Below are 18,881 nucleotides of genomic sequence, written 5' to 3'. Positions count from 1 at the left end.
AGTTCGAGTAGGAATATTTTCTATTTTTATGCACTTCCTAAAAGATAGAAATAAGTTTTTATGTGAAACAAAAAAAAAATTAAAAAAAATGGAAAGGTAGACTGAGAAGTTGAAAGTAATTAATTACCATGTGCTCAGTGATTTATAGAGAAAAACATTAGATGTCTATCATTCATATTTATGATAGAATCTTCAGATGTTGGGTGAAATTGAAACCACGTGACCTAAACAACTTTTTTTTCTACTTTGGATATACGAAGCTTTAATGACAGGAACGCAACTAATAGAAATTAAGACACTTTAATTTACATTCAAGACTTTTAGTAATTTATGTCTTTCATTCATGATACTGCGTGCATTTCATTAAGTCTCTTCATTATGTCCTCTTCACTAATAGATAGAATATTTACAAGGTCAAATAAATTATATCGGGATAGCGAACAACTGTTTTCAATTTCGAATGAAGTTTGGCATATCATATCTCTTGTTGAAAGGGATTTTAAACTGAAATACGACAATACATAAACGATCATAAAAAGTACAAATGTTTTGCCTCACTGAATCACGCCCCTATAATAACCTCTTTTTAATATTCATAATTCTAAATTAGGATGAGTTTGTGGTTTTACATTTATGTTACAAGTCAATAACTACTTTTAATGTACTTCTACGGTTTCTTTGTGCATAAATAACACCTGGGGTAGTTGAAATATGATAATGGCAGAGGCGCGTGTCATTACCCAATCAAAAGCCTCGTTACACAGTTCAGTGAAGAGGTGACATTTATCTCTTTGCAATTAAATCGATTCACCTTGTAGTCCTCTCGTGTAAATATTGCAGTCTTTGTAATAACACAAATTAAAATGAAATACGTTATTCAACAAAATTCATTAAAATAATATAATTTAGATATTTAGCTAGAGCGCGTGAGAACTTGGCACGTGACCAGTAGTCGGCTGTTAATATCATCTGTCCGTTCAGCTTGGATACTGACAATTTACATTCATATTAACAACAATTTTCTGATAACGATGATAATAATATTTACATACATAAAACATTTATTTATATACATTATTATTAAATATCTAATCTGTTCCTAACTGTGCTTTATCTTTGTAATGTCCAGGGGTCTCATCGCAATTTATGTTGTAAAACAACTAAAATCGTTTCGTTTTTATATAGAAAGTGGTGGACGGCTATTTCCATAGAAATCTATTATTAAAAGGGGGCAATAGGGGGTCTGTTAACATGTTAATAACACCTCGATTTGTCAAAAACAGTTAACAAAAAATGCATAAATGCTGATAACAGTTAACAAAGTGGGTTGAAAACAGTTAACATTGATCTCAGATAACAGTCAACAGCACCTTGAAAAGGGTCATAACAGGTTAACACAAAAAGGTATTGCCCCCTCCCCCTCTTTGAAGCTGAGATTTGAAGTGGTGTATTATGTCTTAACGAACGCCCACGGATAATATATTGGCCTCTTTTACAAAATGACTGTTGCATTTCTGTATTTTTTTTTAGTTTAGTTATCTGTTTACAAGCAACATAAATGGTCATTATCATCTGGGACTATTATACAGCATGATAGTCCCAGTTATCATGCACTGTAAGTTCAGAAATTATTGCGTACATATAATTGCGAATTGTGTAGACTGATGGGCTTAAATGCAAGATTTCTTATTTTGATCTCAGTAAAGGAATCTGTATACAATATTATGAGTATCGGAATATAGAGTGTTTATTCTTTATTCTTTATAAAACAAATTGCAAATTAAGATCTTTATATTCCAACTTGATACGCAGATTTTGCATATTTAATTTGATCAGGGTTGTGATCTTATGCTGGATTTGAGAGACAATTCATTATGATATATGGATCTATGCAGAGTAATAATAAAAAAAGGTTTTCAAACAGACGCGGAACTGACTAATCCAATGAAAGAATTGTACGGAACTGACTAATCCAATGAAAGAATTGTTTCGAGAAACCGACTTGAGGAAGACAAACATTTTTCTTTCCCTGAAATCTTTTTTCGTAGAACACGTTGTATTGAATTATTAATGGTGCGGGGTTTTTTTCAGCAGACGACACCTGATGCCGGTATTATTCTGACAATAGTAGAAAGAGAGAAGCTAAGAATGACAACACGATCTATATCTCATGTTTCCCAAGTTTTTTGTCAACAGTATACGTACACTTCCAATCCAATGTTTTATTGTCAAAAGATATATAGATCAAAATGAGGCTGTTTTCTTTAAACAAATGTCTGAAAAAACAATGGAATAAAACATCCATTGTCCTTGGCTTCAGGAGATATGAAGATTTGCTCACCTACGAAAAATAAAATTTCCCTCGGGCATAGCGCTAGCACTCGTGGAATATGAATATTCTTGGGTGAACAAATCTTCATATCTCCCTCATGCACGGGAAATAAATATATAATATCTTACATATGAAGATTGTTTTGAGAACTTTTGAAAATTAAATTTATACCATACACATCGGAGTGCAGTCCCTGCATGTTTACATAGATGTTACAGGATAACGGGTCTCACACGTAGATCATGCTCTACTAACTCTCTCACACGTAGAGCGTGATCTATACTAACTCTCTCACACGTAGATCATGCTCTACTAACTCTCTCACACGTAGAGCTTGATCTACTAACTCTCTCACACGTAGAGCGTGATCTACTAACTCTCTCATACGTAGAGCGTGATCTACAAACCTTTCACATGTAGAGCGTGATCTACTAACTCTCTCACACGTAGATCATGCTCTCCTAACTATCTCACACGTAGAGCGTTATCTACTAACTCTCACACGTAGATCATGCTCTACTAACTATCTAACACGTAGAGCATGCTCTACTAACTCTCTCACACGTAGAGCATGCTCTACGTACTCTCTCACACGTAGAGTATGCTCTACTAACTCTCTCACACGTAGAGCGTGATATACTAACTCTCTCACACGTAGATCATGCTCTACTAACTCTCTCACACGTAGAGCGTTATCTACTAACTCTCACACGTAGATCATGCTCTACTAACTATCTAACACGTAGAGCATGCTCTGCTAACTCTCTCACACGTAGAGCATGCTCTACGTACTCTCTCACACGTAGAGCATGCTCTACTAACTCTCTCACACGTAGAGCGTGATCTACTAACTCTCTCACACGTAGAGCGTGATCTACTAACTCTCTCACACGTAGATTATGCTCTACTAACTCTCACACGTAGAGCATGCTCTACTAACTCTCACACGTAGATCATGCTCTACTAACTCTCTCACAGGTAGAACATGATCTACTAACTCTCACACACGTAGAGCATGATCTATTAACCCTTTAGGATCTCCTGAACCCCCAACCCTGTTTTAAGCCTGGTTCGTGTTGCTCAGGCATTGGTGTTGGGAGGTTTAGCTAGCTTTATAACAAAGTTTAAATTCCTATCATGTTCGATAAAAGGCTGTACTAAGATAGAAATATGACAGTTGTTCCGCGGCGGCGTTTTGAATTTCCCTTGGAGTTCTATTTGTTTTTTTTGTTAATTTTGCTACTGTTCCGTTGAGAACCCCAATATAAACTGTAGCTTTGCACATAATGGTTCTTATATCTAATTTAGCGATTGAATTGGGAGGAGGAATCTTATTTCAGGCAAAATGTTTAGGATTTATAAGGTGCTTGAAATTGTATTACGAACAATACTCTATTTGCATGAAATTTATTAAAATATTTGCAACAAAAATTGAATATACTAAAATTAAATTCGAGGCGAAATTCTGAAAGTGCGACATGATGAAAACCTGACTGTATTGAAGAAGGTGGACATATTATAATTATGACATGCGCAATCAGAAGGTCTTGTGGTAATGTAGGAGATGAAACACCTGTAAAAGGAGCACCTGTCGGGAAGTTAATTAATTAGTAATCCGATGGTGATAATGTATTACGGTTCTTCAGATGATATTGACAAAATATGGATCTGTTTACGGCACATAATTTACTAATCAGTACAAATCTGTGCACCTGCAAATACTTGAATATCCTGTATTTACGCATTTTTCACTGAAATCCAAATTTGCCATTTAACCATATCTTTACTAGCTGGTACCAGAATAATTGATAATGGTAAATGTAAATCCTATGTGAATTTTAAACAGCTTAAAAGTCAATCATATTATGTTATGAAAAGAAAAAAAGTTATGTTACACATGAAAAAAGTACTAAACAGTGCAAAATGTCGTTTTTTCACTTTTTCAAGAGTTAAAATATGATATTTTTTTGGCTAATATCAACCTTTGTGGTTTCCATGGCAACCGGAATATTTCGGAACAATTTGTTGCTTGTGATTGCCTTTAGGTAAGGTACTGGCTATTTTATATAAGTTTCATCAAAATCTGAGACCATGTGTGCCAGACCCTATTAAAATTGTTTTGGTGGTTACAGAGAATTGCTCTTCAGATATGACAGGACATGTAAATTGGCGTTTATGTTTCAGAAAAATTAAATAAATTAAAATGTTTAAAACATTTTGTGTTATAAACAGGGATATATATATACAGCGCGAGTCTTAAATTTCGCAAATGACCGGAAATAATATTAGCAAACTTTAATGCAAAATTGTAATATGCATATTATTTCATGGACTTATCTTTTATGAAGAAATACGTTTGGTTTTATCTTATATTTTTCCAAACAGAGAATGAACCAATGACCAGTTTTTTTTTTTTTCATTTTCTTTGAAGTATTTTATAAACGCTATCTTTTTCTAAACAATATGAAAATTTCTCACATGCACTAAAAGCACTGTGGTCTATAATTTAAAAAACAAAGGCACAAGATAATTTTTTGACAAAATTTGTTTTTTAATGTGTTACATATTTGTTTTTCGTTCATTCTTTTACGTAAATAAGGCCGTTAGTTTTCTCGTTTGAATTGTTTTACATTGTCTAACGGTGGTCTTTTATAGCTGACTATGCGGTATGGGCTTTGCTCATTGTTAAAGGCCGTACAGTGACCTATATTTGTTAATGTTTGTGTCATTTTGTTCTTTTGTGGATAGTTATCTCATTGCAATCATACAACATCTTCTTTTTCATATAACGTTTTTGCCTTGACTAGCATATACATTATATAAATTCTAGGAAAATGTGTAAACTGTATTAATATGAAATGAGATACTATTTCTGAAACTTTATCAGTTTTTGTTTAAAAGTGTGAACACATAATCATCTATTTCACGTTTCATCCATTGCTTCTAAAACAGTGGTCAATAAATGTGTTAAATACGTCACGTCGAAGAATTATGAAAATTCCCTAAGGTATTCTCAGCGTCAAATTGTATCTTTTCAATATTTCCCAAAATAATATCCGTCATTTTCAATAACTTGACGCTTCGAAATAAAATGAAAACGGTAATTCAGTTTACGAAAAGAATTTTATTTATGAGAAAATAGGAACGTTATTAAAATAAGAAATTGTGTTTCGATTACAAAAGAGATTATTATAAACACGCGATTAAATGGCGCATACAGAGGCAACCATAGGACACTGCACTAAAAGAGGGACGAAAGATACGAAAGGGACAGTCAAACTCATAAATCGAAAATAAACTGACAACGCCGTGGCTAAAAATGAAAAAGACAAACAATTAAAGTACACACGACACAACATAGAAAACTAAAGAATAAACAACACGAACCCCACCAAAAACTAGGGGTGATCTCAGATGCTGCTCCACATGTGGCACTTACTACGTGTTCATGAATCTTTGTCCTTTGGGATTTATGGAGAGTTTTGGGTTAGGGTTAGTGTTCCAATTAACATTCATACCACATCTCATATTGTTTCATACTGTTCAATCCAATGTCTAGATACATTGATTAGCTTCATAATGCTTGTTCATCTATTTTAAGTATCAAATTGAGAATGGAAATGGGAAAGGTGTCTAAGGGACAACAAACGCGTAGAAAACAGCCAAAGAGCATAAAAGAACCAAAGAGTTCCTGTGCAATATTAAAGGAGGGGCGAAAGATACCAGATGGACAGTCAAACTCATAGATAGAAAATAAATCTACAACGCCATGGCTAAAAATTAAAAAAAAGTCAAACAGACAAATAAAAATTAAGAAGACGCAACATACAAAACTAAAGACTAAACTCCATGGCCAGCAAAAGTGTTTTAATATTTTTTAATGACTTATCGTGCTATAAGTGCATGACATATTTGCCACTGGATGTTAAGCAACCATTAATCAATCAATTTAATGCCTTAACGAAAAACACTTAACGCATCTCTTGATGATTTGTATATTATTCAATCAGATCTGCCTTAGTTAAGCCCACTGTCATGTTTTTCATTTAATTTCCCTCTAAACACGTGGTATTCGTTTTCTTAAAAGTAAAAAAAAGTTATCTGTTTAATGCATTTTCACACTTAATTATATGAGAGATAAAATGTCTTCAATTAGCAAAAAATATTCCAAATTACATAGAATAGTATCTGGTTATAATAAATAATTATTTTACGTATGAAAAGAAAGCGGTCAATTTTCATAAATTAAAACATATTCTCAATCCTGAAACAAAACAGGACACTTGCAAATTAGGCTCCTTTGTTAAAAAAAGTCACCAAGACTGAGGGCAGGGAGTCCTCGATATAATTTGAATCTCTTATATATATATATATATATTGATTTAAAGAAAGACAAGGATTATAGTTCAAAGTGTCTGCATTGTTTATTTTCATTGTTTTATATATGTAAACTGTATATTATGTATAATTTTTTAAGCCATTGGCCCATATGGGCGTAAAGTGCTTTTCAATAAAGTATAATGTTGTCTGTTTTGCTTTTATGCATCTCTTTAATTCAAAACCCCAATTTTACCTAAATTAGTGCATCGAATTGTTTCTTGCCCTGACAAATTTTTAAAACATTTGTAAGAGATCACAAAATCAGTTAATTCATATTATTCCATATCATATCATATCATCGTGTTCTTGATTTTAAAATCATTTTCAGATTCAAGATTATCGCAGTGCTTGCTGAATAAACACATTGAACAAGTTACAAGTTGATAAATTTTAGATTGTCGAAAATAAAAGACATTATTCAAATCTTTCCAAGAGATAATATTGAAGCTAAGTTTCATGCTACTACTTGAATCAATACAAAATAATTTATAAACATCTGAAAATTATGTTTCCAAAGAAAATTGAAACTAGGTATCAGCATGGAAGTATTATAGTCAATATAATACTTCCATGGTGACAAGTCATTTCTTGAATCAATTCATCTTCTTCGCTTTTAAACTGACATAACTATTAACTAACTTAAGAAGTAAGTACCAAATTGCACTTAATAGTTTTCAAAGTGACTTCTTAGAATATTTCTCACGGAAGTCAGAATTATACTGTCTATTTTCAAAACGTAAAATTACTTAAAGCATTTTATGTGTATGTCGTAAATTTTGAAAGAAAGAAAAAACTCCAACTTTTTGAATGAAATGATAGTTTTGAGAAATACAACATGTGTTATCTATATCTTGGAAGGAAGCTTTTATATGTACGAGTAGAATTGATGAGCAATTAGAACGGTATAAAAACCAGAAAAGAAATTATACCCACATTTAATTGTTAGTCAGTTTGCCGTCTGCTTCTGATTGAAGCGCGTGCATGTTATAAACATCAAGTCGACCCAGACTAACAAGTACCATATATGCTTGAGGAGAAATTTGGAACAAATCAACCGCAAGCTTTTTTTTCATTGATAGTTGGGAAATGTGTTACAAGAATTTACTCTCATCTTAATCAAATTATCTGCGGTTTTGATAGATTATCTCACATACATCATTCTCTCATAATTTAAGTCCTATCTTGCGTAAAAGTGAAATCTTGCTAACAACAATTTCTGCTTCGGCTATATTTGACTGATGAAGAATACTATTTGTGACATGTAGAAAATTGATAAATCACAACAACCTTAAATTTTAATAGCTTTGCACTTTCTGCTAGGTTCAATTGAATTTTATGATCAGTTCAAATAGAGATGTTTACAAAATTACAAGTAAAATAATGAATTTAACGACAAAACACCTCAAGTAAATTGTCGTCTGCTGAAATCGTTACCATAGTAACATCTTTAAAATATGACCAGTAATTGATTGTTTTTAACCAAATACAGAATCGATCGAAGACACAATTCTTGACGTCGAGTTTCAAACAGGTTTCAAATTAGATCTAAGAAAATGACTCACTGCCGAGAGATAGCTTCAAGTGAATCTAAAGAACTTCAAATAGAAAATCAAATTACAATTCAAATATGGAGTTGATTGAATTCGGTCCTTAAGAGAATTACTGAAGATAATACGAGAGAGACAAAGGAGGTAAACATAATGCATAGGAATGCCACGACCCTTTAGATAATGATTGAAGATAATACAAGAGAAACAAAGAAGTTCGACGTCCTGCAAAGGAATGCCACTGGTTAGAAGGGCAGCAGGGCGCAAATCTAATAAATTCGCATGACACAATCGAATGAAAATCTATTTTGTTCGTGTAAATTTTAAGAAATAAGTGCATGTCTGATATTTAATTAAATAAATTATTTTCAATGCAAGGTAATCAACTTTAACACAAATATTGAAATATAGAACACGTGTACATCCATTACTAACAAGAAAACTAAAAAAAAATCACAAATCCACAAGAGCACACTTTTAAATCTAATTTCGAAAAGCAGGTGTTAATATTATAGAACGTGTCCACAAAAAAGTCTCGTCGAAACATTCGGTCTAAATCAACTGAATATTTAAAAGACCAGAACATATCTAACATTTGTAAGATCAACTGAATCATGCTGGTACGTCAACACTTTGTCAATTATGATGAAAATTTTTCCTTAGTTTGACAAATTTTCAATATTTAATATCAACATAATTAAGAAGATGTGGTATGATTTACAATATAACAAATATCCAACAGACAAAACGACGTTGACGTTAGCAACTTTAGATAAATGTACGGCCTTCAACAACGAGCAGAACAGATACCACATACTAAGCTATTAAAGGCCAATATATATGACAAATGTAAAACAATTAAAACGAGAAAAAGTAACGCCATGATTTGACTCACGAAAAAACAATTTACGACAACCACTGAATTTTTGTATTACAGGCTGCTGACTTTGGATAGGCAGTATCAGAATGTGGTAGAGTTATAATGATAAAATCTTTTTTGTATGTCATAGAAAATTTTTAACCTCAAATTAGGCGCTTATTTACAATCCAGAAAGGGATTACGAAAAAAAATGAATATATGTTTATTTTTATAGAGTTGTTAAAATATCAGGTTTCCCTTTGTTTTGATTTATTGACAATTAAAACATCAATTTATCAGGGAGGTATAGGGCATACAATACAGGGAGGTATAGGGCATACATTTACAGGGTGATTAACAATTTGTATGTCGATAGTCTTAACATAATCTAATAATAAACTCAGAATCTTTCAGAACCACAGTTAGATTTCCTAATAAAAGGGAATTAACTCAAAAACTTTTGTAAGATTTATGTCCAAAACAGGAGAAAAAAAGTTAAATTAAAAATAAGCTTAAAAATGTATTCACCGATACTGATAAAATATGGTGATTCTAATAAAATGAAATGATAGCGTAAAGACAAATATCACGTACGTCCCTTATGCCCTTCGTAACTGTCTTTTCTTTAAAAATGCAATCACAAAGTTTTGTAAAAGGTATCTGGAGAAATTAAAAATTAAGCAGGTAGAATCTGTTTGATTACCAATACTTTATTATCGATATCCAGGTGTTAACACTTTGAAATACTATCACCTAAAATACACTAAATGCACATTATAAAACCTACTAAATCGTATTAAATTATTTAATTACATGCAATGCCGATAGATATTTGGCAGAAAATCAAAAACTGCAACGATTGCATAAATGCAAATATACGAAATTTGATAGCGAAGTAATTTTAAGTGTTTTCATAAACAGATACGAAAATGGAAAGAAGAGTTCGTCTAATTGTTAATGAAAACATATGGAGACTCGTGCATAACAGCAGACGATATGAATGAGGTGAACACGAAGAGCAGACGAACATCTGGAACACGTGAAATATGGCGTGAAATCAAGTTTTACTTCCGGTAATTGAGTATAAAATGGTGCAATCTGGATTTTTAATTCATTACATATTTATTTTTGTCTTAAAGGTCAAGAAATATTAAAAACACCAGTGCACTAGTACTATATGAGAGTTTTCAAAGAATCAGAACATTATTCTTTTAAATGTTTTCATCGACTAGATTCCATCCGTACCTGGGAATCATAATTTCATTTCAAGTTATTTTATAACTAGTTATTACCTGAATCAGAAAAATTGAAGATGAAAGCAGCTAAATACGTGTGAGGATTGAAAACTGCAAAGAACCCTGTGCAACTACAAAGAAACGCAAATATAATTGAACGACTCTTGTAATGAATGTATGTATAACGCGGGTTTCTACATCTATGGATGATACATACGGTAGATGTACACAAGTATGACGACATAATTAACTGACATATTATGAAAGTAACCTAATAACACCTCTTAGGAACAGTTGACGGAAATTACAAAGTCAAGTGTTTCTGTCATTACTCAAGGAGAAGGTTAAGCGATACGCTTTTTTATTCATTGCATCTTCTCTGCATTCTTGTTGCTGTTTCGTGAGTGTCGTAAATTAACGCGTCTTACGGTAATAGGCTATGTCGTAAAATATGTCATTAAATAATCATATAGATATTATAACTAATAGACAAGAACAGAAGTCGTCAAGGAGGATAATTGATGAATAATGAGTTACTCCGCAGACAATCTCTTGTTTATAAAACTCTCGTTTTATGTTCACATCAAAGTGGATCACAGCTAGACAATAATCTGTGGTTTTACGCATGTCGCTGACCAGCTAGGTTCCGGTTATTATACACACACGTTTCTAATTTCGTCCGCTACAATACCAAGAAAGTTTAGTAAAATATGTTCTGTTCTATGGCAGGCAGTTGGTGTTTGGCGGTTAAGGTTCAGTATCGTACACCATATGACGAACAAACGGGTTCAAGCAATTCGACCAATTAACGAACGAAAAACCTGCATTGGCGTGCAACAAAAATCATTCAAGTCAAACCATCTTTCTAATACTGAACTGACTAGATATAAAAAGATGTGATATGAGTGTCAATGAGACATCTCTCCATCCAAGTCACAATTGACAACAGTAAACCATTATAGGTCAAAGTACAGTTTTCAACACGGAGTCTGAAGCATGATACATCAATCCGCCAAAAGTCAATTAAGTACAAAACCAAATTAACTTTTGGGAAAAAGTGAAGTTTTATTACAGCAAGAAGTATCAACTCTCATGTTTTCCTCTTAGTTTACTATGTTCATTAAGAAAGATAAAGTTTACAATCGAAACGCACGCAAGCTAATTAAAACATATCTGATTCAAACCACAGAATAATCAACCAAACATGTTTATTCGTTAAGTATCATTAATGGGTAATTACATATAACACAATTGATCTATTGGTTTTGTAAATGTTATAATGTGATGACCATATAGCACGCATTGGACATCTTAGTTTAAACGTATTTATTTATAGTGGATAGGGCAACAAGTTATTGCAACTTATATTAATCCTATTCCAAATTGCGGGTGAAGGTTCGGCCTTGTAGCTGCATTAGTTTGTTCTTTTTTTTAAATCTACAAGGGTGTCTTTTATGAGCAATATATATTGCTATCTCTTAACATGATTCAGCCATTTATTGTCCCCTTCCGACGGACTATCATCGTTCCATAACACCATACTCGCAAATGGTGTCAAGGGAGAGCCGAAAATTCAGCTCGAACCAGGAACCTTTCTGTTGGTAGTCCGATGCGCTTACCACTACACCACGACTTATTATTTTCGTTGCAAAGATAGTGTTTTTGTGATACTCAAGATACACATATATACATAGTATTGGGTCAATATGATCTAATTAACCTCTAAATTTTGTCAAACTCATTATCATTAAACTCGAAAGCACCGATCGCAAAGTCGAAAACGCTAAAGCGCGAAATCATGGAGTGATACCCTCTGTTCGCTGTCCTCATATTCGTGTTATCGACTTCACGTTTTCGCATTTTCAACTTCGCGTTTTCGCGTTTTTGTCCTCATTAGTATGATAGGCAAACTTGCAAAAAAACGCGAAATGGCATTAACCGGCCACAATGATATTCAGATTATTTATTTTTAGATTTTTGCATGTATGACATAATGACTGAGTAATGAATGCTATGAAACCAATTTTATCTTTTTAAACTAATTTTGAAGTGTTTTCGTATCAAATAATGAATCAAGTTACACCATGCAGTGACATTCGTCTCAACTCGGCCGATTCCGTACCCTCAGGAGAGTAGCGGATTCTACCGAGGATTGCCGAATGCCATCTTCGCTAGCCAAGGGTTACGATCCACTCCCGCTCTCTTCACCCTTGGCGGATTGAGCCAACATTTGTGATAACAATGTTGCGCCATCTATCGGAAGATAAAAACCACGCCAATTCCGAATACATTAGTCTTGACCAATGATAGCACTTGAACTCTTCAGCTTGCAGGTAAAAACACGGTAGCGTCTAGATGCTACACACTTGGTAAAGCCGGAAATGAAAGCATACGTCAACATTCATGCATTTGTGCATGAAACATACAAGTAAAACGGTAGTATTTAATTTTCCCAGCATTAGGTTGGCCTTTTGTGTACCCAAGACAGGTGAAGGAAGTCAAATTAGGAGCGCTGTGATTGGATGTAGGGTACAATATATTTTTTTTATTTATCTACGAATAACTGCAGTGTGTAAATTTATAAAATAAATTTTAAAACCTATTGAAATATTTTCTAGAGAATTATTCGAAACGGCTTACAAAATTTCAAAAATTTGGTGCAAAATGACGGTGTGCATGGATAACATAAACTAGCTCCGTTGGAAATTGGTCATGATACTATTTGGCTTTAATTTTTAGAATACAATAATAAAGTTGTAACACCACACATAACTGTTTTGTCCAGGTTTTTATTATAAAAACTGGTAAATTTAGAAAATATTAGTATTGTCGCCTATGGCAGAATAAATAGTACCGTTTTCCCTACACAGGAACTTCCATTTGTTGATTAAAAACATTCAAGTTTTCACTAAATATAGTCGTATGTTTAGGGATGTAAAGGCTTGTTGCACAAAAAACACGTGGCAATTGTTTACAAACACTTTCTACATTTACACGTGATCATGTTAAAGGCGCATTTTGATTGGATGCAGCGAGTTTTGACTGCAACCAATAAAAATCCTTACCTTGTGTCTCCGAAATTTTATCTCAATCCGCCAAGGGTGAAGAGAGCGGGAGTGGATCGTAACCCTTGGCTAGCGAAGATGGCCGAATGCATGCAGTGGTAGTTTATTTTAATCATCCATGATATCTATCTGTTAGCAAGGGAACTTTAACAGTATATGAAGATTGTAATGCTAAATCTCAATCTCTCTTTCAATAATTGTGCGTGTAATAAGTATTTTATCCACTTATCTAAAATATATTCGTACAATATCGTTTAAGAATTGAGGATATAAGAAGCAAGAATGTTGCGAATAAATTTACACGGTATTTCTTTGAAGTGACTTTGTGTTTCGCCAAACGTCCAGTGGCCAATATCAGATAATTGCATCAACCCCTTTTGAAACCCAAGGTTCTTCAAATACGTCATTAGATCAAAGGCCGGCCAACCTTGCCACAGCACTTTAAACAACACACCAAAGATAGAAGTAGCAATTTCATTATATGTATGATTTTATATTTATGTTTGTTTAATGTTTGCCATTGAATGTGTACTGCATCCATGTACGAGGGTTTGGATGGGGTTAAATGATTAAAAAATAATGCCCTTAAAAATGATGATTAGAGAATAACGGGCAAAAATAATGCAGATTAGAGAAAAAAGGGTTGAAAATTAAATGTTTACAATATAAAAGACCCCCCCCCCCCATTCCAGACCCTCATGTATATGTTTTAGGGTCTCAGTGCAAATTAGACAAGTTCATATTACCCTCTTAAAATAAACCCCTTATTATCATTATTATTTTTTGTTTTTATTACAAGTTCTACCAGAGAGAACTCTTTACACTTGATTAAGATTGAAGCTGATAAACAGCCACGACTTTCTATTATCTCTCATTGACAGAAGAAAATTATAGCACATACCAAGAATAAAAAAACATAAGAAAAATAGACTGCACACATGAGGAACAAACAACAGCAATTAATCAATCAATCAATCAATCAATCAATCAATCAATATTATTACGATATTGTCTTGTTTAATTCGTATCTTATAAAAAAAGAAGATGTGGTACATGTATGATTGTCAATGAGACAACTCTCCACAAGAGACCGACATAACACAGCATAAGCTTATTTTTTTTTATTGAATTGTTCAATAAAAAATGTGCACCTTATTATTTGCATAAAATTAGCATATTTTTGTTAACCAAAATCGCCATTTCGTATTACTCTATGTCAATATGATTTTTCAAGTAAAGCTAGCATTTTTTTAAATAAAAATAAATATGCTGTCCCGCCTATACAATTGTTATTTATATTTTTATGTTAAACCAAATTGATGTTGCACGTGTAACTATCCAATTTACAAAGAAAAAAATCGTAAAGTTTGGCATGGTTATACATAAATTGAAAGTGCAAAAACTGATTTTTGTGCATTCTAGAACAAACATAAAATTTCAAAAGAAAGATTGCAATAAAACAGACAGAATTCTACATTACACAGTTATTGATAGGTTTGTTTCTGGTAGATACTTAACATTTCTTCAAAGCTGTCTTAATTACAGTGAACATGCATTGAGGGTATGATTACATAATTAGGTGAAGCATTTACTATGTAGGTCAAGTATTTCCAGAACTCATGTCAAATACTGCAAATATGACTCAAATTGCCCATAATTATTGATATATCTATCAATGGATCTAGCTGCGGCATATCCGCTATCGAAAATTAAATTGCGCCTCCGATAGATCGTGAAAATAGTTAGAGGAAGATCAGATTTTCAGCAATATTTGTGAAATGTTCACCTATCTGAAGAGTGCTGGAACAAGTACCATACATGCATTCAAATACATTGAATAATTTTACCGGTATGTTACTTACTCCATGTGTAACCACTGGTACTATATGTTCATATATATATATCTGCGTGACAGTGTGTATATTGACTTACCCCAGGTAATGTTTTCAGTTCGTGTAACTCGTGTTGTGCGTTTATGGCGCTGTCTTTATTGCAATACGTTAGGAAGGCACAACCTGCAAAAAAAATGTATATTTTCACAAATTGAAATCCTTGAGAAATGGGCCGGAAGACACTTTATATATCTATTTGACAGACAGAAATCATTGTATTCCAAATGTCGTACAGACCGAACAGAAAACGACACCACAAGCATTCATGACCGGAGATGACATTTATTTGGCTTGTTTTGGAACATTTACGAAATGTATAATTTCGAAACTAAACGGTCGGTGCTGTTTTTGGGTCAGCGCTATTGTTTTATGATATCAGCAACTACAAAAATGTATGTTCAAATTCTGGATACCGTGACACTTGTTTTTCATGCCTACACTTTTTAGTTTGTCTCTCCCGTTGGTCATTGCCGGTTCAAAGTCTCGATGGACCGTTGATCAAACGAATTAGATGAAGACTTCCGATGAACATACACATACACCTTCTTATTAATCAGATATGATTAGACTCCTTTTCCTTACCCTACACATGGATTGATGGCATGAGTACTTTTTGGCAAAGATAGGGCTGACAAAGGATCGGACCATTCTTTTAGATTTGTTAGATTCTTTTAAATCCTTGAATGAAAGTTAAGGGAAACAGTTTATATAAGGACCTAACCTGTAAGCAATTATGGGAAAATAACACAACTTTTCAAAATAAAATTTTAGAAGTTTAGAAATATTTTTTTTTAAGCGGTTATAAAAAAAACTTGAAAAAAGGTTGATTATAAATGATGACAAAATTCTACGTTAAGTTAATTTTTTTTTTTGTGGCTGTTCTTTTTTAAATTCTAGCTATTCATATATCGGTGCAAAATTCTAGAGGAGTCCGTTCATTCAGCTGCGCATGCGTGAGAAAAGAATGAAAAAAAATATGCATTTGAGTGTTTATGATATGTTTTACAAAACTAAGTAAAACTCTTAAAATAAAGGATTATGTGCATCTCGAAATAAGTAATGTTTCTGTATATCATAACATGATGGCTTTGTCTTGTTTCAAAAGAGTTCGGCTCCTTAAAACCTCTCAACTGAATAAATATAAATTTCCATCGTTACGAATTTTCATTCACAATTTCTATTGCACAAGTGAGACATTGATTTCCGTTTTTTTTAAGAACAAGGATAAAAGTGCTAATTCATAACATGTGCCTTCCTTGATTGAAGTACCACCAAAATTGTTTGATCTCGCGTTAATTAACGGCCGGTGTCTTGAAATGTAATTACCGGAAATGACTATATTGTTTATCCCGGATGCTCTAGAAAACGTAAATAAAGTAAATTATGTTTATACTAACTGTTAATTGTAGCCGATAGAACATGTGAGGCAAATCCTTCAAATCATTTTATTACAATAACTTTTTTACCTGCTTCAACAAAAGCAAAAGTAGGTTTTACAAGAAGGCTACTCGCTCGACTGTGTTCGTGATTGCGTCTGTCTGTCCGTTCGTCTGTCTGTCCGAAAAAACTTCCGTCAATATTTTTCATATGAAAAGAAGATGTAGAATGATTCCCAGTGAGACAATTCTCCACAAGATACAAAATGACACCGAAACTAACAACTATAGGTCATTGTATGGCCTTCAACAATGAGCAAAGTCTAACTACTACATGTCATTGTATGGCCTTCAACAATGAGCAAAGTCTTGATACAGTGAGATTGAAGAGGGACGAAAGATACCAAAGGGACAGTCAAACTCATAAATCTAAAACAAACTGACAACGCCATGGCTAAAACTGAAAAAGACAAACAGAAAAACAATAGTATACATGACACAACATAGAAAACTAAAGAATAAACAACACGAACCCCACCAAAAACCAGGGATGAAACGTCCATTTGGATTGAATATCAAAAGAAATGTATATCTCGACCAAACTGTTTTATTGCAGTTTCATTTAAATTTGCGTTTAAACAACATGTCTTTTCTGGAATCAACATAGCTGACAGTGAGTTTTTACTCAAGTCTTTCGACTATCAAAGCATCAACATAAAAATGGTCAATAGTTTCAAATGCAACATAAATAATTCCCAAAAGGTACTGCAAATTGCATTTAAGAATCCCATGCATTTTATACTTGTCAAAAGGTATACAAATCTCGAAACGACCGTTGAAGTATCTCTTTTAAATATAATGATTATGCTCTCCTTAATGAAGATAGGAATGTGCAAACGTCTACAACAGTTAAATCCTTTAATTATTGATGAAGTATGATTGATTAAACAGCAGTGCAGCTATTTATTTTAAATAGTTAAGATACTGCAAAGTAATAATAGACCGTGTCAAAGGTCAAAACAAATAGTCAGTGTCTTTGATTAAAAAAGAGGGGTGAAGTATACCGGAGAGACATTCAAACTCATAGATCAAAAATGAATTGACAACGCCATGGCTGAATAAAGACGAAGGCAAATTATAGTACACAATTAAGACACAACATAAAAAAATAAAGACTTAGGCAAAACGAGCCCCACAAAAAAAAACAAAAAAATTGGGGGTGATCTCAGGTGCACTCGAAGGGTAAGCAGATCCTGAAAACAATTATGTAAGAAAAATATTAACAGTAATTTTTATCTTAATACCTATTATTTTATTTTGCAAATTATTATTTGGTCGATACAATGTTGACGATGTGTTTTTATTGATGAAAGGTTTTAAGGCTTAAGTAAATGTTGAATTGTGTATGTACACAGCAGAGACGTTTCTGTGGTTGACCTTGCCGGGGTCGAACTCAAAACGTCCACACAATTGTATTGATCGAAAAGATATGCTACACTCAACCATATACGTAAAAAGGAGAATATTACAGAGTCCCGTTTTTACCCCAAACATTAAACAACGACAAATATCACCCAATGCTGAACTTCCTAAATCTGAAACAGACAATAGTTGGTTTTCTTTATTGCACACATAAGGTTTTGCATTTTTATGGATTTATCAAATTGAACCTTTCAAACCGGAACTGGTTTTATTGTAACTCAATGGATAATAAAATGGAAACCGGAATGTAAATACGTCAACAACAGTTGCATTCTTTAATTAGTTTTCAAGTGTAATTGATTTTCCAGTTCTGCAGATATTTATTTTGAAGAGTAAAGATACTGAAAGGCGAAAATCTTTCTGTTGAAGCGTCAAAACAAACAATCTGTGTGTGTGATTGACGGTATTGACTGGTTTCACTTGTTTATATAAAAACCAGTAATGTAGGTCACAGAATGTAGGTCACGTGAAAACTGACGATGTAAAGGATGCAAAATGATAAAAAAGGGAATTTTAGGGTCTTCTTACCAGATATTAGGATGAATAAAAACTCCGTCCATCTCGATCACCTAAAACCTGTTTTTAAGAAGAAAGGAGGAAGAAAAAGAAGAATCAACTAGACGACAATTCAAACAACACAAGTTTACCGAAAAGTAAAGTCACAGAGTCATGTTCTGGATGAACTCTCATCAGACAAGTTTAAGGTATTACAG

General features: G+C 33.1%; 1 protein-coding gene across 16 annotated transcripts in view; it reads right to left on the bottom strand.

The window, feature by feature from the left end:
- The window catches only part of LOC134719192 (CUGBP Elav-like family member 4), a 113,579-nt gene that overhangs the window by 67,165 nt on the left and 27,533 nt on the right, over positions 1 to 18,881 (bottom strand). For all 16 annotated transcript variants that reach the window (XM_063582190.1, XM_063582196.1, XM_063582193.1 and 13 more), the window contains exon 2: positions 15,351 to 15,433. In XM_063582190.1, the coding sequence (XP_063438260.1) occupies positions 15,351 to 15,433 (83 nt within the window). The remainder of the gene's footprint in view (positions 1 to 15,350; positions 15,434 to 18,881) is intronic.

This window comes from Mytilus trossulus, chromosome 5, assembly GCF_036588685.1.
Source record: "Mytilus trossulus isolate FHL-02 chromosome 5, PNRI_Mtr1.1.1.hap1, whole genome shotgun sequence".
In the NCBI taxonomy this organism is placed as follows: Eukaryota; Metazoa; Mollusca; class Bivalvia; order Mytilida; family Mytilidae; genus Mytilus; species Mytilus trossulus.
The sequence above is the reverse complement of the archived record's forward strand: the minus strand, read 5'-3'. Positions and strand labels throughout refer to the sequence as shown.